Here is a 22,429-nt window from a genome sequence, read left to right as displayed (position 1 = left end):
TACATATCTTGAATTGAAGAATACATTTTTTATTTTGAATACATTGTTGAATTACTTTACTATTGTTTGTATTAAAATTACACTTAAATGTGAAATTATGCTAGTTGCCCACAATGGAAACTATGTTAATATTAATAATAATAGTAACTTAAATTATATGCCATGTTTTTCTAAAACAAGTTACAGAATGTGAGTAAAAAAAATGAAAAATCAATAATACAAATACAATAAGTAGTACATAGATTTTTTTTTTATATTTTAAGTTATTTTTTACTTTGTATATATTTCCAACAGCAAAATCACAATGTTTTTATTTCACACTTGCTTTTGCAATGTAAATGTAAACATTTCCAATGCCAATAAAGCTAATTTGAATTGAATTGAATTAGATAGATAAATAGATAGATAGATAGATAGATAGATAGATAGATAGATAGATAGATCAAATATAGTGTTTACTTCATAATAAAAAAAAGTGATACATATAATAAAAACATTTTAAAAATATATGGGTAACATTCCTGTTTTAGCTGCGCTGTATGAGGCAAGAAAAAGGCCATTCACATTACTTCTTCAAAAAAGAAAATTAGTTACATATGATTACATTTACAGTAAGTTGTGTATGATTAAAACAGTCTTTATGTGCTTTATATTACTCTATAACGTTTGTTTTTTGTCTTGCATGAATTGACATTTGTTTCTATTGCGAGGTTCTGATTGGGTGTGCTGTTTGTTTATTATTATTATTATTATAATAATTATTATTTTGTTCTGCATGTACATTTGTATGTCTGTTACAAAACAGTTAAAATATATATATGTAGTTTATATATAGGTTATATTAATATATATGTTTTGCTTCATCTTCAATGTTTGGAGTTAATACAACCAGTAGGTGTCGCTATATACACAGTAAAAAAAAAAGGTTCTTCTCTGGCAAGGCATGTGCTACATTCATTTCTATGGCAAGGTATGTGCTACATTAATTTGTGGCAGGAAGTATTGCTGGTGATGAAGTATTGCTCTATTGTAAGAAAAGATCTTTCCGCAGAGTATGTTTCAGATCGATGTGGTAGTGTGCGCCAGGATTCCTCTTGTTATGTTCAAAGATGGCCCCATTCACCTCGGTATGAACATCAACAAGGTGTGTTTTCCTGTCAGAACACAAACAACAGTTTAGTCTAGAGCTTTTACAGTCTTTAGGTTATATGGAAACTGTCGAGTGTTTGCCTGTACCTCCTTTGGCCTTTGTGTAAGGCGTCTGTCAGTGTCTTCAGGTAAATGGAGCGATGGTGTCCTTGCTCCAGTTGACGTTCATCTGTCCAGCAGTGACTCCAGAACACATCTGCATCTGTGGGGATCATATCACATCTGGATGGCCCATCACACCCATCTGTCTCCAGGTCCTCATCCCGGTGGTGCATCGTGGCATGGGGCTGGAACTCAGGGACACTGTACCTCTGGATGAAGAAGAGTTTGGGCTTGCCTGTCAGCATGGGGCATGCATCAGCAGTGAAAAGACGTCTGACAGTGTCCAGATGTAGACCTGGACTGTACGAGTCTGTACCCAGGAGGTGATTCGTCGTCCCGCGGCTAATGATGCAACAGATAAAGCCGTCACCTTCGAGGTTCTCTCTCTGTCTGAATATCCCTGTGAGGGCTGAAACAGTGTCCTCCACATTCAGCCATTTGTAGACGACCACCTTGAAGTGAAGAGCCTTAAATGTCTGCTCCATCATGTCTGAGTGAGCGAGGAAAGATGAAACCAGAATTTAAGTTTTACCCTCATAATACATCACTAAAAAGATAAATGAAAAAATCAGACTATGGCTGCTACTAACTACCAACAGTCTGAAACCCAAATATATTCAGTTTCTATCACCTGAGACAAAGAACAGAAACAAGCATTGATAAATTACTAAAACAATTTATCAACTATCAAAGTAGTTGTAGATGAATTTTCTGTCGATCGACTAGTGGATTAATTGACTAATTGTTTCAGCTCTAATTCAAATCAAACATATTTTTTCAGTGGTGCATGTAAGGAAGTACATTTACTCAAATACTGTACAATAAAGTACAATTTTGAGGTACTTGTGCTTTACTTGAGTATTTCCTAGGGGCAAATATTGTACTCCACTACATTTATTTCATTGCTATAGTTACGAGTTAGTTTTCAGATTAATATTTAACATAAAAACACGTGTGATAAGCTTATGAAATACAACTTGTTAAAGATTAGTCCTTACAAAAACACACCGTCTAGTTGGAAACCAATTTCTATGAGTTGCAGTTGCACCAAAAAGACATTTCCCCTCTAAACTTCTCATGGTTTCATTTAAATAACTATTTGAGGGTAAAAAAAACATTTATTAAAGTTATTTACTATTTAAAAAAAAAGCAAAGATAAGAGAAAAGTCTTGTGTAGCAGAACTTGTTGTTCTTCTGTTTTTTCTTCTTTCCTCTCCTGTTAATCATCTCACAACCCCTCAGCTTTAACATGTGACCCTTTGGAGGGGCCCAACCCCTAGGTTGACTAAACTACCTTACTGTGTATAAAATAGTTAAAACTAGCTCCACTTCAACAGTAAAATGCTGCTTACACATGGATGCATCAGTATTAACAATCTACTATGTAATATACAATAATATGGCAGTCAAGGGCCATTTTTCTGCAGAACGAGTCATTTTACTTTTGATACTTTAAGTACCTTTTCCTGATCTTACGTTTGTACTTTTACTTAAGTAGGATGCAGGAGTTTAAATGCAGGACTTTCACTTGTAATGGAGTATTTCTACACTGGCATTAGTACTTGTACTTAAGTAATGGATCTCAATACTTCTTACTCTTAGACTGTAGCTAGAAAGTGTTTTGTCTCTCACCTCCATCATTACCCACGCAGTCTATGATAACACAAACTCCTCTGGGATTAGTGTTAAATTTATACCAATCTAGTTGACTCTGTAATGCAAAAGAAAAAGCAAATAAGTTTCAAACATGCCTTTTACTAATCAAACACACTCAAAAATATAGGAATGGAATTATAGTAAGGATGAAGTGTTCCTTTATGGGTTGAGAAAATTCTCCTACTTCTAAACTAAATAAACTATAAATAAAACACCTTCGATTAGTTGGAAAATGCATCGTCACAAACTGAAAACAGGGTTGCTTTTCTGAGCTCATGAAGTGGACTTCTTAGTGATACATGGTACAAGGACAGCGTCGCTACAAACACATAATGATATTATAGAATATGATGCAGTGCTGTAGATTAAATTACCCAATAGTATATAGAGTAGTACAATTAGCGCAACCATAAACATCTACAGCAATAAAATGCAATTTACACATCAATGCAGCAGTAATATTAATCCAGAAATATTATATATAATAGTAAAACACTGACAGGGAGCATTTTCTGCCCAATGAGTACTTTTACTTTTGATACTTTAAGTACATTTTGCTCATAATAATTATTTACTTTTACTTAAGTAAGGTTTTGATTGCAGGACTTTTGTAGTGAAGTAAGTTTCACAGTGTAGTATTAGTACTTTTACTTAAGCAAAGGATCTGAGTTCTTCTTCCAACTCTGTTTAATAGTGAGTGAAAACCTTACCTGACGGTTCTGCTCTCTGTATACAGGCGCTGGTATGTTTTCAGTGGCTGGTGACAAAGGGTAAATACGGTAATATGAATAGCAAAGTGAAAGACAATGAATGACCTGGGGCTTTCCAGCTGTTTTCATTGGGTAGCTGTAAAGCTCCATCTGAAATAATATTTGCTTACAGTATCTCTGGCACAGTTATTATAATTTGCTAATAAGTAGCCTGTCTTACCACTGTGGAAGGACGGTCCTCGTCTTGTTTGTTGTACAGGGTTGGAACTATTTGAAGGGGGGAATGGAAACTGAGGAGAAGATGTTTCGGTATTAGTTTTATGAGAGAGTAAATGAATACAGTAAATATTAACTGTTGTACTCTGTCGTACTCACATGAGCTCTGAACCTTTGTTGTTGAGATGAATGTTGTTCAGATGCTCCAACTGTGTACACAGACAGAGCAAACAGACGTTCTGTATCTTCACATACAATAAACTTGATCAAGCCTGCGCAAAAAACTCCTCATGTGGGACATAGATATGTGTTCCTTGGGCAAGTGCACATTTAATATCAAAAGTTACAGTCATGGGAAGCAGATGAAAGAAAATGTTAATATTGGTTTGATTAAAGTTAGGTTTTTAGTTGTATAAAAGTAAGATGGAACAATGAGACCTGGAATAAGCTGAAACTTATAACATATGGTTTAATAAATACAGAGTTTAGTACTGAAAATTGTGTAAAATTGAATCTGCCCAAAGGGCAAGTATATCTGTGTCCAACTGAGGTATGGTATCTTACCATTACATCTGTAAACTGGACGTTATGCTGGTATTAAGATGTGTTTTGTCAGTTATGTGAGTTAAATGAAACAGAAAATGAAATGCATTTTGTTTTATATTGTGCTTTATGTCATATTCTGGGAAAGAAAAAAACTATTACTTTTTGTTGGAACATGCTGAAATACACCTTTGCATTGTCAGAGTATGTGGTCACTGCGAAAAGATGTGTTGTACAGGTGGCTTTAATTTTGGGTTTCAATGTGTGAAACATGTTTTTCTTTCTTTTCTTTGTTTTGGGAACTATGTAGAGGATGTGATATTCAGCTATTACATTTTTCTTTGGAACTTGTCAGCTGCCAGCAGTCATGTGTTGTGAACCATCATTCATTCATTTTCAGTTAACATTTTCCTGTCTAAAGAAAGTATAAACATTTCATATTTCACATGCACTGTGTGTACAGTGCAAATGTTACAAACCTCACAGTTTGCTCACTTGAGAACATGCTTTTCACATTTTGTCAAAGATGATTTTCATCTTGGCGATTCATAAACTCCTTACAAACTTGAGCCATTCCGTATTAAAAAGGTTAAAGTAACTCACCTGACATCTTGTATGCAGTCAGTTTTTTGGCTAGGTCGAGCCTGCCGATGTCTTGCAAACAGTCCTCTACAAAGTCGACTCTTTCAGCTGAAACTATATCCAGCTTCTCCAGTTCAATGATCACATCCAGGAAATTCTGTCACAGAAGAGAGAGGGGGAAGTCAGAATGAATGGAAGTTAAAATTGTTGTGTTATGTAGAACAAGAAGTGAGCCTTTGACATTTTTGGGACAGTACACCAAAACTCCCCTCCTACACACACAAGAATTTGGAATTGAGTAAGTGAAAACGAAACCAAACTTGAGTCTCACCTTGGCCTTTTCTATCTTCTCGCGGGGTAATGTGTTGCTTAACAAGAATTTCACATTGTTTAGATCTTCATTGGCCATATCCTCACTTATATTAGCCATCAATACTCTGCAGTAAGGAAAAAACATGATTATTTTAAGAACCACAAGTATGTTAACTTGGACTGTTAAAACATTTAAAACTAATATGCAGTGGTGGAAGAAGTACTCAGATCTTTTACTTGGTTAAAAGTAATACAATACCACAGCGTAGACATACTATAAGGAAAAGTCCTGCATTAAAATCTTACTCAAGTAAAAGTACAAAAGTTATTAGCATCAACATTTCCTTAAAGTACCAAAAGTAAAAGTACTCATTATGCAGAACGGCCCATTTCAGAATAATGTATACTATATCATCGGATTATAATTATTGATTATAATAAGCATCACTAATGTTGTAGCTGGTAAAGTTGAGGCTACTTTTAACTACTTTTTGTACTGCCATTTGGCTTAATCCATAAAAACACATCATAATGTATTAGTTGATTATATTTTGCATTAATAATCTGAATCTTCAAAGAAACAAGTAACTAAAGCTTTAAAATCAATGTAGTGGAGCAAAAAGTCACAATATTTGCTTCTGACATGTTGTGGAGTATAAGTATAAAATAAAATAAAAAAATAAGTACCTCAAAATTATACTTAAGTACAGAACTTGAGTAAATGTTCTTAGTTACATCCCACCAAAGCTAACTTGACTTTTTAAAACACATCTTACCTGAATCTTGGCAGAACCTGCCTGCATTTCAGATTCCTCTCTACCTCCTCTCTGCTGGTTTTACACACTTTCCTCAGGATATCAAAACGCCTCAATTGCAACATCAGCTCCGTCAGAAACAGGTGATCTCTCTCATAACACATCAATTTAGACTTTAGCATTTCCTTCAGGCAAGCCACGGTGTTGTCGGTGTCCCAGCTTTCACACAGGTAGAAGAGCCTCCTGCGTTCACCGCTGCAGAGAGCCTCTGCTATCTCGTTAATCGCCTGGAGCTGATGTTGGTCTGGATGAGCCATGTGGACCTTGGTGGGAGACGAGTGACAGCTGGAGATGTTGAACAGCAATCAAGACCGATCCACCTATACACCGGAAATCCGATTAATACTGTGTTAGGCTTGAGTTCCGAATAAACATAGCAAACAATCATGTCAATGCAACACTGACTGTACCATATATGATTACATGTGATAAATACTAACAAATAACTTGATTGATCAATAACTGAGAGGATTATTGAAACAGCCTACCTTACACCGTCGAAATCTGAGGGACAGTTTGAAAGAGGAATGGAAAGATGACGCACGACATAAAATACTTGGGGAAGTACCTCTTTGGTAAAGTCACACAAATCCCACGAGTCGTGCACGGCGAATCACTGACTGACATTTAGAAATCAGCAATCTTGATTACGGGACAGGCGCACAATTACGACCGAAATTCTTCTAGGTTTATAAAAGTGCACAATATGGAGTTATAGCTCACTAAAGCGAAAGTGAAAGCAAAAAGGCGGCCCCGCTTTGATAACAAAACTTAAAGGCACAAGCTGTAGCAGCAGATGATCCGGACCAAAATCCATTTATTGACAATTTATTAACACTTAAAACCGCAGACTATCAGCATTTCTATCATTCAATCAATCAATCAATCAATCAAGTGTATTAGTCACATGCAATCATAAAATGTACAATCAAAGTGAAATGTAATAATCACAGTATCTGGGTAAATGGATTAATAACATTTATAACTATATTATTACCAAATAGAAAGGATAAACCTGGCAAGCCTTATGAGAAAGTAGCACAAAATATAATATCATAAAATACAACAGGAATTATTAACATGAGTAATATTTAAAAACACTGGAGTAAAACAGGTTTATGTTTTTAGACTTTTTCTGACTGGGTAGTCTTTATCAACAAATTAAAATGGGCTCTGTAATCAAATTATGTTTGGTGGCTGCATGAGAGGGGTGATTTATTATGCAAATAAAAACATAAGAATAGGCTTCTATGACAATCAAAAATAAGGACTCCTTTACTTCAGATAATATTATTTACTTTAGATTGCATTTATTTTTTCATATATTATATGAAATATTATATATTTTTCATACTTTTTTTAAAAAACATGTTTTCGAATTAATCTGCTTTAGTTCAGGATATTCTACTACTGCCAAGTTACACATCCTGCTTATATGCAGTGTAATCTGTTTGAGCAGGATATCAATAAGAGTAGCTCAAAGCATGATTGTGAGTTTTCCGACAGCCTTGAAGGCGTCACTGCTGCTCCCCCTGCAGGTTGCCGGAGCTTTCTGCTTACCAAAGCGCTCCGAGTTCCGCTCCGTCTGGCCAATCGTGTCACGCTGTGGCTCAGCACCATTGCAGTGTGCAGAGATCATACGGAGGTGCTGCTCACTGAGAGAGCGACCGTTTGGAGGAAAGATACTCGACCTGGGTGACCGCTCTGGGCAAACACCAACCCTACTTCCCTGACACAGTCACCGCGTGGCACTGCCATAACCAGCTTCAGTCCGGGTGAGTATTTCATTATCTGGTAGCTGGCAAAGCATTCAGGGTTTTCCAGGTACTCGCAGTCAAGGGCTGCTGGTGACTTGGAACATCAGCAGCACTGTCGTGTGTTGATGTGGACGTAAACCCGCGGCGGGGATGCTTCAACGTCAGCGGGCTGACCAGTGCCGACACGAGTGTTAACTGTCTGTAGCTAGTGACCACAGAGCAGATGCTTCGGCGTTGGAGCGAGGCAGTCAGCCGTTTTGGCCTGGTCACGACTGGTGTAAAATGAGGATGAGGACGTCCAGCAGCAGCTGCCGACTAGAGCAGGCACGCTAACGGCATGCAAGCCTAGCTAAGGTAGCTAACGTTGACGTGCAGGTTCAGGCTTTCGTGGCAGCGTTGTAACAGCCGTTAGCTAGGTAGCAGTTAACTAACTGACTAACAGGGCTGCGTAGAGCCATCCACATAACTCGTTAGCTAGCTACAGTGTTTCAGGCAAAACAGCACGTAGGTTCACTTAACGTTAGCCACTGCACATTTCGTCCTGGAATATATACACTATTTCCACCTTGACACTTGCAGCTTGTTTAGTCAAAAATGTTTTATTTTGAAAAATATAAGCGGAAGGCTCAATTTTGCACCCTTGCAGGCTTGCAGTATAACTTTTTAATGCTTAAAAGTAGCACTAACGTCCATCTATTACATCTTCCACGAAGTAACGTTACGTTAAAGGGTTGGGTCTGATTCTGTTAAGTAACGTTGATTGTCTGAAAGGAGATGCTGTTGCGTAAATCACTGTGATGAACAGCGGTCCAGCTAAAGTCTCTGAGTAGCCTTTGCTAGTCTCAGTGGCCAGGTAGTGACTTGTATGTTTTATTTGTCGCTGGTTAGTAGTTCACGTTAGCCATCAAACCATCCATGTCTCTGAGTTTGCAGCAGTACCACAGTGATTTGAATTACCACCACGTATGTATGTACATGTTTCAGTGGCCAAGTTATGTTGGGTATGAAGAACCAATATCTGAGAGGTGTTGCCTCAGTAGACAAAGGTGAGAGTGCACAGTGCATGGCTAGTTTAGGAGCTTCAGACCAGGAGCCTGATGCTGCTTAAGCTTTTCATCCAGAAACATTTCATTTGGGTAGCTGTTAAAGCACACAGGGCCTATACCTGCACCACTTGGCTGAAGACAGGGTCTCACTCTTCCCCCAATGCTCTTTTATAAACTCTGCTGGGACATAACAGTGTTTTACACCAGTAGTTCAGTCATGCTCAAAGTTACCAGCAACCAACACTCCTTAACATCACTAATTCATACCTCTCTGCTCTGCCAAGCCAGTTTACTTCTGCCAAGTTGCTTTCTAGTTGATCTTTAGGTGTTGGCACACTACTGCTTTTAACACTTACATCAGTAAGTTAAATGAATGCTGCTTGGAGCGATGTTGGTCATGATAAGTAATTTAGCTGCGCCTCAAATAATGGCGTCATGGGCAAAGATGTAGAGCTGAAGATCCAGATAATTCCATGCCATCTGCTGCTCATCCTCAATCATCATCATCATCATCCTCCTCCTCCTCTCTCCTCTTTCCTTGCTCTATCCGTGCCACCGTGTGTTTTGGGACTAGGCTATCATCAGAGCTGCGGCCTATTTTAGCCGGGAACTCCATTTACCCACTTAATCTGTGTCTCTGTGTCCAGGAGTTGAGTTTCTTTTATTGCTCAGTGTGACAAATGGTAGCTTATCCAGCCCAAGTTGTTTGATGAGCAGAAGGACCTAAAATGTGTCAGATCATATTGTGAATTCACTTATCAAACACTATACTGTAGTTAAAGGCCCATTTGCTGTATAAAACTATGGAGCTTGCCTAATGGTTTCAAATGGGATTCACTAGAAGCTTAGGTCAACTGTTATGAACTTTGTGTCAGTATATGAGTTGACTAATAATGCACAACATTGTAATTGTTTTGGCCATTCATGTGCAGCAGATGTGAGCTTATTGAGACAGCTCTAAACCAAAACAAATCTAAACGTAACTGTATTGAGCCCCAGAGTGTGTTGCCTCCCTCCCACCTGTGGTGATGCACACGCCTAGGGGATCAAAGCTGTAATTAGCCTGCCATGGATTAGCAGTGGGGACTATTTTCCACTGTACTCGCTCCGACAGAGCCAGAGGATCACACAGGCAGCCAGCCCCCTACCCTTCCTCTTCTTCCTGTAGAGAAAATCTGAATTGACATGTTTGTTGTTATCTCCTCCAGGCCAAGCAAAGGGGAGACCTCACAATCCTGCCCTGGAGAGTCTGGACATCCAGAAGTTCTTAAATTTATTGTGTATTGTTTTCCTTTGTTGTTAGTCAGCATCCATATTGCTTCTTCATATACTTATATGTCACCAGTGGAGTCTCTGTAGTCGTGTTGCGTGCAGACAGTCTTGAGAATCAGCTGGATTTGTGGTTGGCATGCAGAGAGAGCTGTGGTGCTGCTGACTCACTGCACTGCCAGGTATGAGGTCTGTTTGTGTGTTGGCTGTCTCCATGATGTACAGCATGTCTCTCTGTGAGCCAAACAAGAGTTCATACTGTTCCTCCGGGGGCTCCGAAGGGGTGGAGCAGCATTAATGTGTGTACTCTCTTGTTGGTAAATGAATCAATGCTTTCAAAACTGATTGCAACAAGGTTTGGGAATCACAGGGTTTATTGCCCAAGCTGATGATGTATTCATACAGGCAGTTCAGCAAAAGAGGGGGATTGATGTTTCATCGCAGTACTTGTGTTTCAGGCTGCAACTAACAATATTTTCATTATCAATTAATCTGCAGATTTTCTCAATCTATAGTGAAAAAGGCCTATAAACAAAGATGATGTATTTGAAATCGATTGCTTTGTCTTACCAAATGTCCAAAACCCAAATATAATCAGTTTACATCATATGACAAAGAAAAGCTTAACTTGAGAAGCCGGAGCTACCGAATGTTTAGCCTTTTTGCTTGAAAAATGAATAAAACGATCAAGCAATTATGAAATAGCCCATGAATAATTTTCTCTCAATCAACTGACAGATTAATCGACAAATCGCTGATTACTATGGGAAATGCAATCCAATCCATGCCTGTTTCAGTGTATCAATAACCTATTTTAGGAGAATACATTGTGGTACATTTTACAAATTCTTTGTCAAACCTGTAACTCAAATTATATGTGTAAAGTGGCCTATGCTGCCATCATTGGCATGCTGGTTAGCTCAACATGTGTGAATGTTTTGATTAGGTTAGATTAACCGTATTATCCCGAAGGGGAAATGGCTTGTTCCCATGGAAGTGGTGAAAGGCTTTCTTATTGTTCTGCTGTACAGTACGGCCAGTTGATTTCAGGGTGCCACAGACTTTCACCTCCTTCAGTTCTTTTCAGTCAATGCTGTGTTTGCAACCCTTCATTATTAATACAATGCTGTGTTGGCATATCAAGTGGTTAACCTTTAATCCACCATTCAGCATTGGTCACAGGGAACAGCTTACTTGCAGCACATATTTTAGTCATGTTTAAATGTACCTGATACACTATATATGTAATATACACTTCAGGCTATAACTTTTCTATTTTGAAAATTATTAAATTGTATGGCAAACTTTAGAAGTGAACATATCATGATGCACAGTCACCGAAGGCCATTTTGAATAGAGAGTAGGGCTGCAACTAATTGGCATTCAATGCATTATCTGGATATCTATAGATTTTTTTTTTCAGATATATTTAAAAATACAGATCTCACAAAACTGCATACTAATTCATCTACAGACAGTTGGTTAGTTAGCATTAGCTACCCGACAGGTATAGACTGAACAAAGTTGAATCTGAACATTTCTTCCGACTCCTGTGGCGGCACTGTTCATAACTAGATAACACTTTGTCAATGAACACAAAGGGAGAGCTCAGATCAGTGTACAGTCTTTAAATCTGTACCTCTCGTACATGCCACCCTTTAAATTCACAGGATCGTCAGAACCAGCAAGCCTGCTGGAGTCATGACAGCCTCGTAAACGGCGACCGGTGCACATATAGCATAGCTATTCACGTCACAGTTTGCGGGACTCAAGACTTGTTAATTCAATATATTAATCAGCCCTATTTCTGACCAACTGTATCACACCCCAAAGTATTCCATTTAAAGTGATAGAAAAGCAGCAAATCCTCTCGTGAGAAGCTGGAGCCTGTGAATGTTTGACATTTTCCCCTGATAAATGACCAACCCTGTTGCTCTGTATTTGTGCCCCAGAGGTCAAAATGGCAAGGATAGTTGAACATCACACAGGTTTAGCACACTGGGGCCAAACTCAATTGAGGGACTGTGTGGAAGAAATAGATTTAGGTTCTATGGGGGCCTCTTGCTGTGACACAGTAAAAAAATGTTTGAAGTATACCACATAAAGTATGTTGTAGTTGAATTCCAGTCACCACCAAAAGCAGTTTGACCAGATAGGCTCATTTAACATGCTAACGGCAACCATTGAACACAAGGAAATGACACAACTTGCTGTTGACCTGAACACAATGCACATGAGACTGAATGGCACCTATGCTTTCCTACTTTTGTACTGGGTGTCAGGGTGTATGTGTGTTTTGGAGGGGAAACACAAGGTCTGTATCATTAATGTGGTAGCATGGACTGTTTGTTTAAGCCAAGATAATAGGTCATCTTCCTCTCAGAGCCACTGCTCTCTGCTGGCCTTTACCTTCCCATCGATCAGCTCTCTGCTCTCCTGCTCAGGTTGCTGGTCACGACTCAGCGCCCGTCTGAAGTTGAACAGATGCCAAAGCCCGGTTGATTCCAGGAGCCTTTGAATTATTGCCAGTTATTTGTTGTTGTGATATGATAGAAAAGATGTGGAAGGAAAGTGGGATTTTTTTTCTGAAGCAAGCCATGAGAGATGTTTATTGGAGAGTGAAGCACCTGTTAACAAACGTGTCCCCTTACATTTAGTGAGGCCTAGTTGTTTGTGCTGCCGATGTACTGAGAAATGTTTGGGAATAAGGGGATGGAGCATTTCTAAAATTATAAAGCCCAATAGGCACAGTTTTCATTGCGTAATTAATTATTTTCAGGTGTCTGTGTCCTAAGTGACTGAGTGTTTCATTGGCAAGCCAAAATCTGGCCAAGGCTCGATGGCTAATGCCTATTAACTTGGCTACAGTTGCTAGCAAAACTCTGTCATTGTCCAGCTAGTGTACTGTCTTTGCATCTGCTGCAGGGGGATACATGGAGCCAAAATGTAGCCCACATATTTGTTGTTTTTCATACTGTAAGAAACAATTTGATTTAACAACTATTACCAGTCTCTGGGGTGGGAGGAAGTTGAGAGGCCAAGCTCTCTGGCTTGATTTTCTTGGTATTCAGCGGTTTTGCACCCCCCCCAGCATCTGAAGCGGCACGGTAGTAATGCACCCACTCTCGTCCTGTTTCCCCCCTGTTGATCCTTTGGTCATGCAGGCTTTGGTCTCAGGCCCGTGGCCTGTGCAGTGGTCTTGGCATGTCACGAAAGCTGAAGGTGGTCTATTGTTAGCAGACTGCTGAGCAGCTTATATGGCAGTACAGCATTTCCCTCCTCCGTTTCTCTGGAGTAAAGTAAAATGCTGAGCTGCTCCTCCACAGACCATGAACACACTGTCAGCAGGCGTGCTAAATACTGTGGAATTAGTGGTCATGTGTCTGTAGTTTGAACTGTCAGTGAACTTGTGACTGCCCAAGCTTTCATTAACCCCCCCCCCCACACACACACACACACACACACACACACACACACACCTCATTGCTTTTGTTTTACACTGTTAGGTACACCTGTACAATCTAACGAATTCAGTACAATAGCCCAGCTGTAAATCCTATCTTTGTGAAGCTTTTAACGTTCAGTCTTTGTTGACACTGTGTCAGACAAGTGTTGATTAACCTCTATGGTATTCTTTGAGGATATAGCCAGTGGTGGTGTTATATTGGGCAGCACATTAATGAAATGTGTTTGTAATGTTTGTTTACCCCCTCTTATTTACACAAGGGGAACAAAATATTAGAAATGCCTTTCAATGTAATTGAATTTTAATCCAATAAAACACCACCACTCATCACGGCTTAGAAAATAGACTTCTGTGACACAGTGTCAACAACTGAACATCATAACCTTATAATTTATGGATTTCATAGGATGGGTTTAATTGCAGCACAGTTATATTGAATCGCATTAGATTGTACAGGTGTACCCAATAAGTAGGTAACTGTGTTTCCCTCCGTAGTACATCCAACCTAAACAGTGGTTTTCTGTCCATTTGCACTGGTCTCTCCAGAATTACTCAATTTAAAAAGGTTGTATTATTCATATATTTTATGTATCGAACACCAAAAAAGCATGAGAACTCTCAACTTACATGTGTTATTTTTTCCTTGTGTAAGGAGAGCCATGACTTGTCGAGACACTACACTTGCATTGTATACAAGTGCTTGCTTATTATGATGCTTCTCTGACAATTATAGGGCGTTGTACACAACAACCTTATTGTAAGTCATTCTGGATAAGATCACAAGCTAAATGTTTGAAATGTAGCAAATGCCATGGCCTTTATAAGTCAAGTTGTTCCTCCAGTGATAATATGTGTAGGTGAGGTTAATATGGGGCACTCTGGAGGGCCTCAATACAGTATGTATGTGCGTGTGTGAATGTGTTTATTCTGTATGCGGATGAGTATACACACAACATTTGCATTGAAAGGATTTGCATGCCTCAGTTTGAAGAGCAGACAGGAAGGAGGCAGAATGCTGTTGGCATTCACCTGTGCTGTTGTGTGTTGTGGCTCACCCTGTCTAATTGGTGGAACCGTGTGTGTGTACTTGGTTGCAACACGGGCCCATCCCAACACGTCTGGCCCTGCAGCTGCAGCAGAGCTAATTTTAGCCCAGGATGTGCGTACGCCTCAGTTCCCCTAGCCTGGCCTATGAGAGATGAGGAGAGGATGAGGGAGAAAGAGTAGCCAATCTTTCACTCTCTCTTTCTCTCCTCTATCTGTGCACCTATCTCTCTGTCTTTCTTTCTTTCAGTATTATTATCTGTGGTATGAAATTTTCATGCCCAAGGAAGTAGTTTTTTGTCTCCACGTGTTCTAGGGGCAGCACTATCGATTTGCACAAGAACATATTGACTGCAGTCACTGTTGTCTGCCTGTTTGTGACCTTTTATTCACCAGTCCTTTCTGCCTGTACCTATCTACCCACCTATCTTTATAACTATATATGGTTATCATTCTGTAAAGAAAACCAGGCAATAGAGGTAATTTTCCAGTGCTGTATTTGCTATTAATAACTCCCATTCTATTCCTGTGCTGCCTGCTCCACTGGTGAGTGGCTGGTTCTTGTTGCGATTGAGAGAGGCACAGGGATGGAGATTACAGCCGACTGGTTCACTGTGGTCAGGTATTAGAGTTAATCCCCCTACCTAGGGAAAGTGTCTGGATAGTGTCTGTGTCTGTGTCTGTGTGTGTGTGTGTGTGTGTGTGTGTGTGTGTGTGTGTGTGTATAGTATGATTGTGTGTATGTCTCATGAAGAATGGCCAATTGCAGACACACATGCACCAAAGAGGATGACTGTCAAATGTTTTAGAGGAATATTTGAGCAGGGAGGACGCAAAATTTGCATGTGTGTTTTGGGGGTTACTCGTGCATTTGGGCTGTGCTGCTTGTTTATGTGCAAATCAGCAGACTGAAACAAAACTCACAGTGGTCATGAACCTGCCCCAGATTCGTGTAAACTTGGCTTTGTAGACTGTAGACTCAGTTCAATCATTAGTCTAAATTTGCATTTTGTGGCCCAAATTTAGAAAGTACAACATATTTAAATCTCCCAATATTTGCATTTGCTCTATGAGAACAGCAGCACAGTTTTGAAACAGCAAAAATATATCACTTTTTAGCAAGAAAAACATTTAAGTACTGCAATGGCATGCATCCACCCTGTTTATGTGTCTTTGAGCAGAACACTGAATCCCTCCTGCTCTGTATTTGACCCTGTGATCTGACTCTCCTGTTGAAGAGGTTAAACGCAATTTTCCAACACAGATCAATAAATTGTCACACCATCATTGTTGGACATTTAGTTTGTCATGGTCACAGTGAGCAAACTTGAGGGAAGAGGGGCAGCAGCAGAAGTGGTGCAAACAGAACAGGCGCAGGGCTTGCTAAAGCTCAATAATTCATGGCTGACTGAGCTAAGATGACCTTGAAAAATCCCCAGTGTTGGACTGTTGAAACCTGGCACTGCTCATTTAGGGCAGAGAGGAGAAGTTGAGACAGACAAATACAAACACACATAGGCAGTGCATTTGTAGTCTCCCTTTTTGGTAAGGTTTTTTTTTTTTCATTTGCTGACGCAGATTAAGAGAGTCGTCTGCCAACATTGTCCTTTTTCATTCTCACAAAGGGCATTCATTTTGGATTGTATTACTGTAGTTCATGTATGCTATTCATTTGACTTTATATTTTGTATCTTCACTAGGTTTGAGTTCACATGTGAGAGAGAAACATGTTCCACTACAGTGACTTACTGTGTCACAGTTAAAAAAGGAGCCTGCTGCTCTCGACAGAGATTGTATTGTGAAAAAGCATAAAAAAAGAACTGTCCACAGCAATCGGTGACGCAGCTACTGAAAAAAACTAATGTATACCCACCTGCTACCATTTATTTATGTTGTTTCTTGTTTTACTGCTGTCTCGTGCTGTTTTATGACCATAAAGGAATGGATCTAGACTCTGGACTGATTTTCATATTGAGCTGTTTTCCATTTGTTGATACTTTACCTAGTGCTAAATGGTAATGGTAAATGATCTCACTTATATAGCGCCTTTCAACCTTCACGGTTCCCAAAGCGCTTTACAGCTAAGTCTCATTCACCCATTCACTCACACATTCACACACCAATGGTGACCGAGCTGCCATGCAAGGTGCTGGTCTCCATCGGGAGCAACTTAGGGTTCAGTGTCTTGCTCAAGGACACTTCGACATGACGGGGGCAGCCGGGGATCGAACCCCCAACCCGCTCTAACCAGCTTTACCTCCCGTGCGACAGTGCTAACCACTGCGCCACCATGCCGTGCTGTACAAACAACAGAAAAAAGCGAATAATGGCAATAAGCACAGGCCTATCATGAAGTACCAGGGACTGAAATCAGTTTTTTTTTACTCCCCTCACTCCTCTTCTGCCAAAAATTCTCACTAATCTCATGGAATGACAGTTCGACAAAATTCAGTCTGATAATTTAATTATTTGTGTGTGGATATCAGTTTTGATTACAAGTGCTGGGTCATGTGAGGTTGCCAGCCTGCAGCACACAACAACCATCTTCTGCTCGAGTGTTTAGGACGTTTCTTAACACGTCATGCTGAAAAGTATTGCACCCAGTTATCACAACCGCTGACTAGTGCTACTGCAGCATTTGCATTTGTTATAAGGATGCGGCACTTCTTATTTTTCTTGCTTTGAAAGATGTTGTGAACGCTGCCTCAAGGTTTGGAACTGACGCATGTGGTGAACGTGGTTCAGTTTCCGATATACTTGTGGTTGAATTTGTGGGGAAATAAAATGATTGTTTCCTTTCCAATCACGTAGCAACTGCAGCAGTGCTCATTGGAGCCCTTTGTAACATGATCCTCAAATAAGAAGCATTGATTGTGTCGAATATTTCAGCAGTTCATGACTGCTGCTCAACAGCGGCTCATTCAGGAGCCAGAACTACTAACACTGGCAGGAAAAATGTGAACCCAAGAAAGAACTAACACAAGCTCAGTGTTGATTGCTATATCTTTGGTAACACAAGTTTCTACTGTAGATCACAACTTGGACAGACCAACTGTTTAAATAATCCTGGTCTGTCTCCTCTCCCCTGCCCTGGGTGCCACAGTGGTTAAGAGTGGCCCTGTGTACTTTGCAGGGCTGTAACCTTGTGTTTGTTTACACTAGTTTAATGAGTCGCTTAGTCACGGATACTTGTATGATTCATCTGTCTGTAATGAATGATGAGTGTTGTTAGGTGCTTTAGGGAGCCCTCCATTTGGTACTAACTTGAAATAAGATAATAAGGGGATAGAATAAAGGCTAAAGCTACATGGTTTTATGTTGGCCATTGTTGCTAATGTGTCATACATTGGAAAAACCTCCTTTTAGCGGCATACTCATCCATTGTACTTAAGCCTGCCACCTAATGTACAGTTCAGTCAAGCCCAAGCTAAAGAGGTTTGTTTATGCTGAAAGCAAGGTAAACACATACAGTGTACACAGAGCAGCAATGTGGGATTAGCAGGCTGCCATAGAACTGACTTGATTAGCATGCTTATAGTGTTTGTTTATAGAGTTGCACAGCATGTCGATTAGCATGCTGCAGCTGTTGCTAGTCCTGTATGTCCTGGCAGCTGGCAGAGGAGAGGACCGATGGTGGACCAAGACGGCGTTTTGGTAAGACTGGAGTCATGGCACACACACACATACACAGCAGTCTTGCCCCAACATTCAAGATGTTAATCTTATGTTGTTGTTTTGGATTTTAGCGCAGACTTGACTGATTGTATGAAGCCATTTTTCATTTACCAGTTTAGCTGACAAATACAGTACTTATTGAGTCATGGGACTGCCGAGGTTCCAGGCTCATATGTGAAAACAATCTCAGTCAGAAGGTGAATAGTGAGCAGTTTCTCCCCCCCTCTAAGTGCAGTTAACATGTAGCACTCCATATCTGCCTGACTGCGCTGCTCACTGGCCCTTTTCTCAGTTATGTATTAATCAGTGGCGGTGAAAAATGTTCTACTATTTTAGCCCCTTGAGATCATCATACAAATGCATTTATATTGTAGAGACTGAGAAAGAAAAACTTGTCTACCATGATGGATTGAATATGTACATTTTTGTTTAATTTCTTGATCCGTATATTAAACATTTCAACAGTAGTTAGTAATTGTCCATATTAATCAACCTGACAGTATATGACAAGGTAGATCTTTTTTAGACATGCTAGTGGCGTAGCTCTAAGGATGGCAATGTTTGTCAGGTGGACGGTCAGGCTGCCCATTACTTTGGTCCAGATGGAATAACCTCAACAACCATTGGATTGATTTCCATGAAATCTTGTCATGGTGATAATGACATTTCTACGAGTCCCATTTGTACTTTGTGTTTAGTACTAATTAGCAAATGTTAGCATGCTAAGCTGAAATGAAAACATATCTGCTAAACATCTACATGATAACATTATCATTGTGTGCAAATTGACTGCAAATTCACAGAGGAACATATTGTGTGTTAACTCCTCTGTCTTGAAACTAAATACACTTGTTGTGATTTGGGGTTTGAAGTGCCGTAAACAGGATGGGTTGGCACTCTCCTCTTCCCTTGGGAGCTCCGCCACAGGACAATGAGCAGGTCCTGCATAGAGGGAGAGCAGCCCTTGAAGGAAAGTTTGCTTATTGTCATTCGCCAGGCCTCATTAGGTGTATGACATATTTAGCTCACAGTGACGGCTGGCTGGAGAGCACTGTTGTTACTAGACATGCAAACACTGTAGCTCCCAAGTATGGTTCCAGCTAATTGTGCATTGTTGTAACCAGAAGGAAGGACAGAGTCGACTTTTCTGTCATTCCTTTTCTTATTCCTGTTACCCAGCCTTAGCTAGATGTTTAATATGTCTTATTCTTACAGTAGTTTTATATTGATAATGAGGCTTTTTGGTTTCATCTGTATGATGGGGAAAACTCTACCCAGTATCCAAGCCTTAAGGCAAAAAAACCCTTTGGGTAAGACTGAAGAAAGTGCATGTTCTTTTGTTACAGTGCAGTTTTGACTTATACCTTTATAGTATGCAGCACCTACAAAACTGTCTGACTTGTGCAACAGTTCGAAGACCCACTGCAGTACAGATGTTGGTCCGTCTGTTGCTTAGTATTCTATGAAAGGTCCTCAGAGAGACTTAATGGATGTAAATATTTCCTGCTTGCTCTGTTCCTTATTGTCACAGAGCTGTGTTTGTGTTTTGAAAAAGCAGGAGTGAGCAAGAGTCATGGACAATGGGATGGACTTAAAAGATATCTAATACATTTACTGTAAAAGGTGTGTGAAATAAAGAAAAGTTAACACAAATGTCCTTTTTCATATTATTTACTTTATAGATGGGACAAAGCTCAAGTGAACAACAAGGCCAATTTGTATATTGGTATTCAAATACACATTTCTTATGCATAATTATGAGGTACTTCCCATGCTGTTTGGACATGGGTAAAAATATATAATTATATATAATAATAGTGAAAGTTTAGATTCATGACAGATTTGAGGTACTGGACCAAATATTTAATGAAAATCAGTCTTGTCTAAAGTAAAAAACATCTCTAAAATTGTTTGTGCCAGTGTTTGCGTATGGAGTTAATCCTCTATCCAGTATATGTAATTTTATATTGCAATATCGACAGAAGGAGGAACTGTTAATGAATGAAATAACCAAACTGAATCTCTGTTTGAGCTAATCCAGATGGTTAAATGCCTGACAGATCAAAGTGCTATATTACACTGAAGCAAGAATCATATGGAAATCCAATATAGCCATCAAACTGCTCTGCTCATTGGTTTGCAACATAGCCCACAATGGCCTCATACTCCCAGAAATATTAAAGGGATAGATGCCTCAATATATAAACTGCTAGCTTGTACTGTTTGGTAAAGTTCTGAGATATAATGTCTACCGTATAAAAGAAGTGAGATAGATGCGTCAAGTTAGGTTGATCACACTTGATGGATACTCATGTCTATTGTCCTAAAGAACTCAAAGTATTTTCCCATCAACTTTAAACTTACATAATTCAGTTATATAATATGTAATATATTTGTGTTGCAGATTTTGTTTGTGTTGTGTTATTCATTCCTTGTCCCTCCCTTTGCTGTATCACTCAAGCTGGAGCCACTGTTTACCCTCAGCTTTGGTGAGTCATACAGAGTGAGTAAGCTTTGTCTGGCAAAGGAAAAAAATAAATACCTTCTTTACTGCTCTCAACAGATAGAGAGGGTATGCACATCATTCTAGACAGATGGGACTTCTTCGACTCTCTTGTGATGAATTGCTAATATAAGAGTCCTTCAGATAAACACAAGGCTGTGTTGGAAATGCGTGACATCCGATGGAGTGCTCAGTGATGTGGCACTGTCTGCTTCTCAGGGACGTGCAGCGGTGCAGAGTGGGCTCTCTACGTCGTCTTCTTGTGTGTCACTGAGGATTCAATCTGCCAAATACAGTAAATACTATGGGTGTGGATCCTCAAGATGCATTTTTAGCAGACGAGGACAACAAGTTGGCCAGCTGACTGTTGCTACGCAACAATGGGAAAATTGACTCCTTGTGCCATGCCTCAAAATAACCTTTTAAAACTAAGTGTTGAACAAATGCATAGTTTGTATTATGAAATGAAATGCATGTTGTTGGTTTGTACTAGTTATCATGCTGTGAGGCTTCTCTGCGTCACAGTAATGTTCTTTAATGTTGAAACTGTTCATCTTTTAGTGGAGGGCTGTGCTGTTGTGGCAACCGGCTGTTGGTTTCCAAGTCTCAGTGTTGTCAGCTGCTTTGTACTTTGTCTCGACTGATTATTTGTCATGCGTGTTATGTGCCGTCAGTACAATTTCCCCTTTCAACAAAGTAACCATTCAAAACCATTCTTTGAAGCACTGTTTGAAGTTTATTTGTAATTCCTCTCAAAGTCATCCATCTTTTTAATCCAGTCTGAAGAGAAACACATTAAGTACTTTTTTTTCAAGTCACCAAATGATACCGAATAATAGGGATATGTCACATATTTTCATTGATTCATCTGCCGATGAGCTTCTCGATTAATCAGTTTATAGTTTGGTCTTTAAAACTCCAGGAAGACAAGGAAAAGCAGCAAATTCTCACATTTTAGAATCTGAAACCATCCAAATGTTTGGCAGTTTTGCTTGAAAATGATTAATCAATAAAATAGTTGCCAATTAATTTTATTGTCATCAATTAATTGACTAATTGTTGCAGCTCTACAGGATAATATTATGGCAGCTGGCAGATTATTGTAACAAAAGTAGAAGTAACTGGTATAGCCTAATGGATGCTGAAGCGAAGGATCTTTTCTCTTAAAAATTATTCTGGCACTTCAGTTGTATCACTTGGGTCTATTATTAATGGACTCCTGTGTGAGATCATCCACAGGTAACGAGACATTTTCTTGGTAAAAGGCTGCTGGCTTTTCAGTTACATCTGTACATCTGTTTGATACGCACACTCACTGTAAAATTCTAGTTTAGTCTAGTAAATAATCCTCAACCCAAGACTGAAGTGAGTTTTCTTTGGTGGTCGTGCTTATTTGTTTGATGGCCATGCCGGATATGTTCATATGTTTAACCGGTCCTCAGAAATGTCCTGTCATAGTTCTTCGTGTGATGATCTGGTTGATGGATCATGTTTTCCTTGTTGTTGCAGGTGACCCTCAGTGATTGACAGATGTGTGACACTGTGGAGAACCATTTGCCTCTCCCAGTGGAGATCTGAGTTCTG

General features: G+C 39.5%; 1 protein-coding gene across 3 annotated transcripts; it reads right to left on the bottom strand.

Moving 5' to 3' along the window:
- Positions 1 to 776: 776 nt before the first annotated feature.
- On the bottom strand, positions 777 to 6,719 carry LOC139307254 (CASP8 and FADD-like apoptosis regulator). Of its 3 annotated transcripts, none has more exons than XM_070931091.1 (10): positions 6,574 to 6,719; positions 6,047 to 6,405; positions 5,290 to 5,395; positions 4,980 to 5,115; positions 3,993 to 4,042; positions 3,838 to 3,907; positions 3,618 to 3,664; positions 2,884 to 2,962; positions 1,237 to 1,741; positions 777 to 1,154 (listed from the first exon to the last, which is right to left on the bottom strand). In XM_070931091.1, exons 2-10 carry the CDS (start codon positions 6,340 to 6,342, stop codon positions 1,025 to 1,027), a joined length of 1,419 nt encoding a protein of 472 aa, XP_070787192.1. In that variant the 5' UTR covers positions 6,343 to 6,405; positions 6,574 to 6,719; the 3' UTR covers positions 777 to 1,024. The 3 variants fall into 3 exon arrangements, with proteins under 3 accessions (XP_070787192.1, XP_070787194.1, XP_070787193.1); XM_070931093.1 differs by having other exon boundaries at positions 5,290 to 5,326; XM_070931092.1 differs by having other exon boundaries at positions 6,654 to 6,704.
- Positions 6,720 to 22,429: the final 15,710 nt, after the last annotated feature.

Source organism: Enoplosus armatus, unplaced genomic scaffold (assembly GCF_043641665.1).
Source record: "Enoplosus armatus isolate fEnoArm2 unplaced genomic scaffold, fEnoArm2.hap1 Scaffold_52, whole genome shotgun sequence".
NCBI lineage: Eukaryota > Metazoa > Chordata > Actinopteri > Centrarchiformes > Enoplosidae > Enoplosus > Enoplosus armatus.
Note: the sequence above shows the minus strand (reverse complement) of the source record. Positions and strands in the feature narration are given on the sequence as shown.

What these genes read in the sequence shown, in the direction of transcription:
- LOC139307254 (XM_070931091.1), bottom strand. Translation starts at nt 6,342, where the DNA reads ATGGCTCATCCAGACCAACATCAGCTCCAGGCGATTAACGAGATAGCA. An exon ending in ACAGAGAGCAGAACCGTCAG is followed by an intron (nt 2,963 to 3,617) that starts GTAAGGTTTTCA and finishes TTTGCATTACAG; the next exon opens with AGTCAACTAGATTGGTATAA. An exon ending in TTACACAAAGGCCAAAGGAG is followed by an intron (nt 1,155 to 1,236) that starts GTACAGGCAAAC and finishes GTGTTCTGACAG; the next exon opens with GAAAACACACCTTGTTGATG.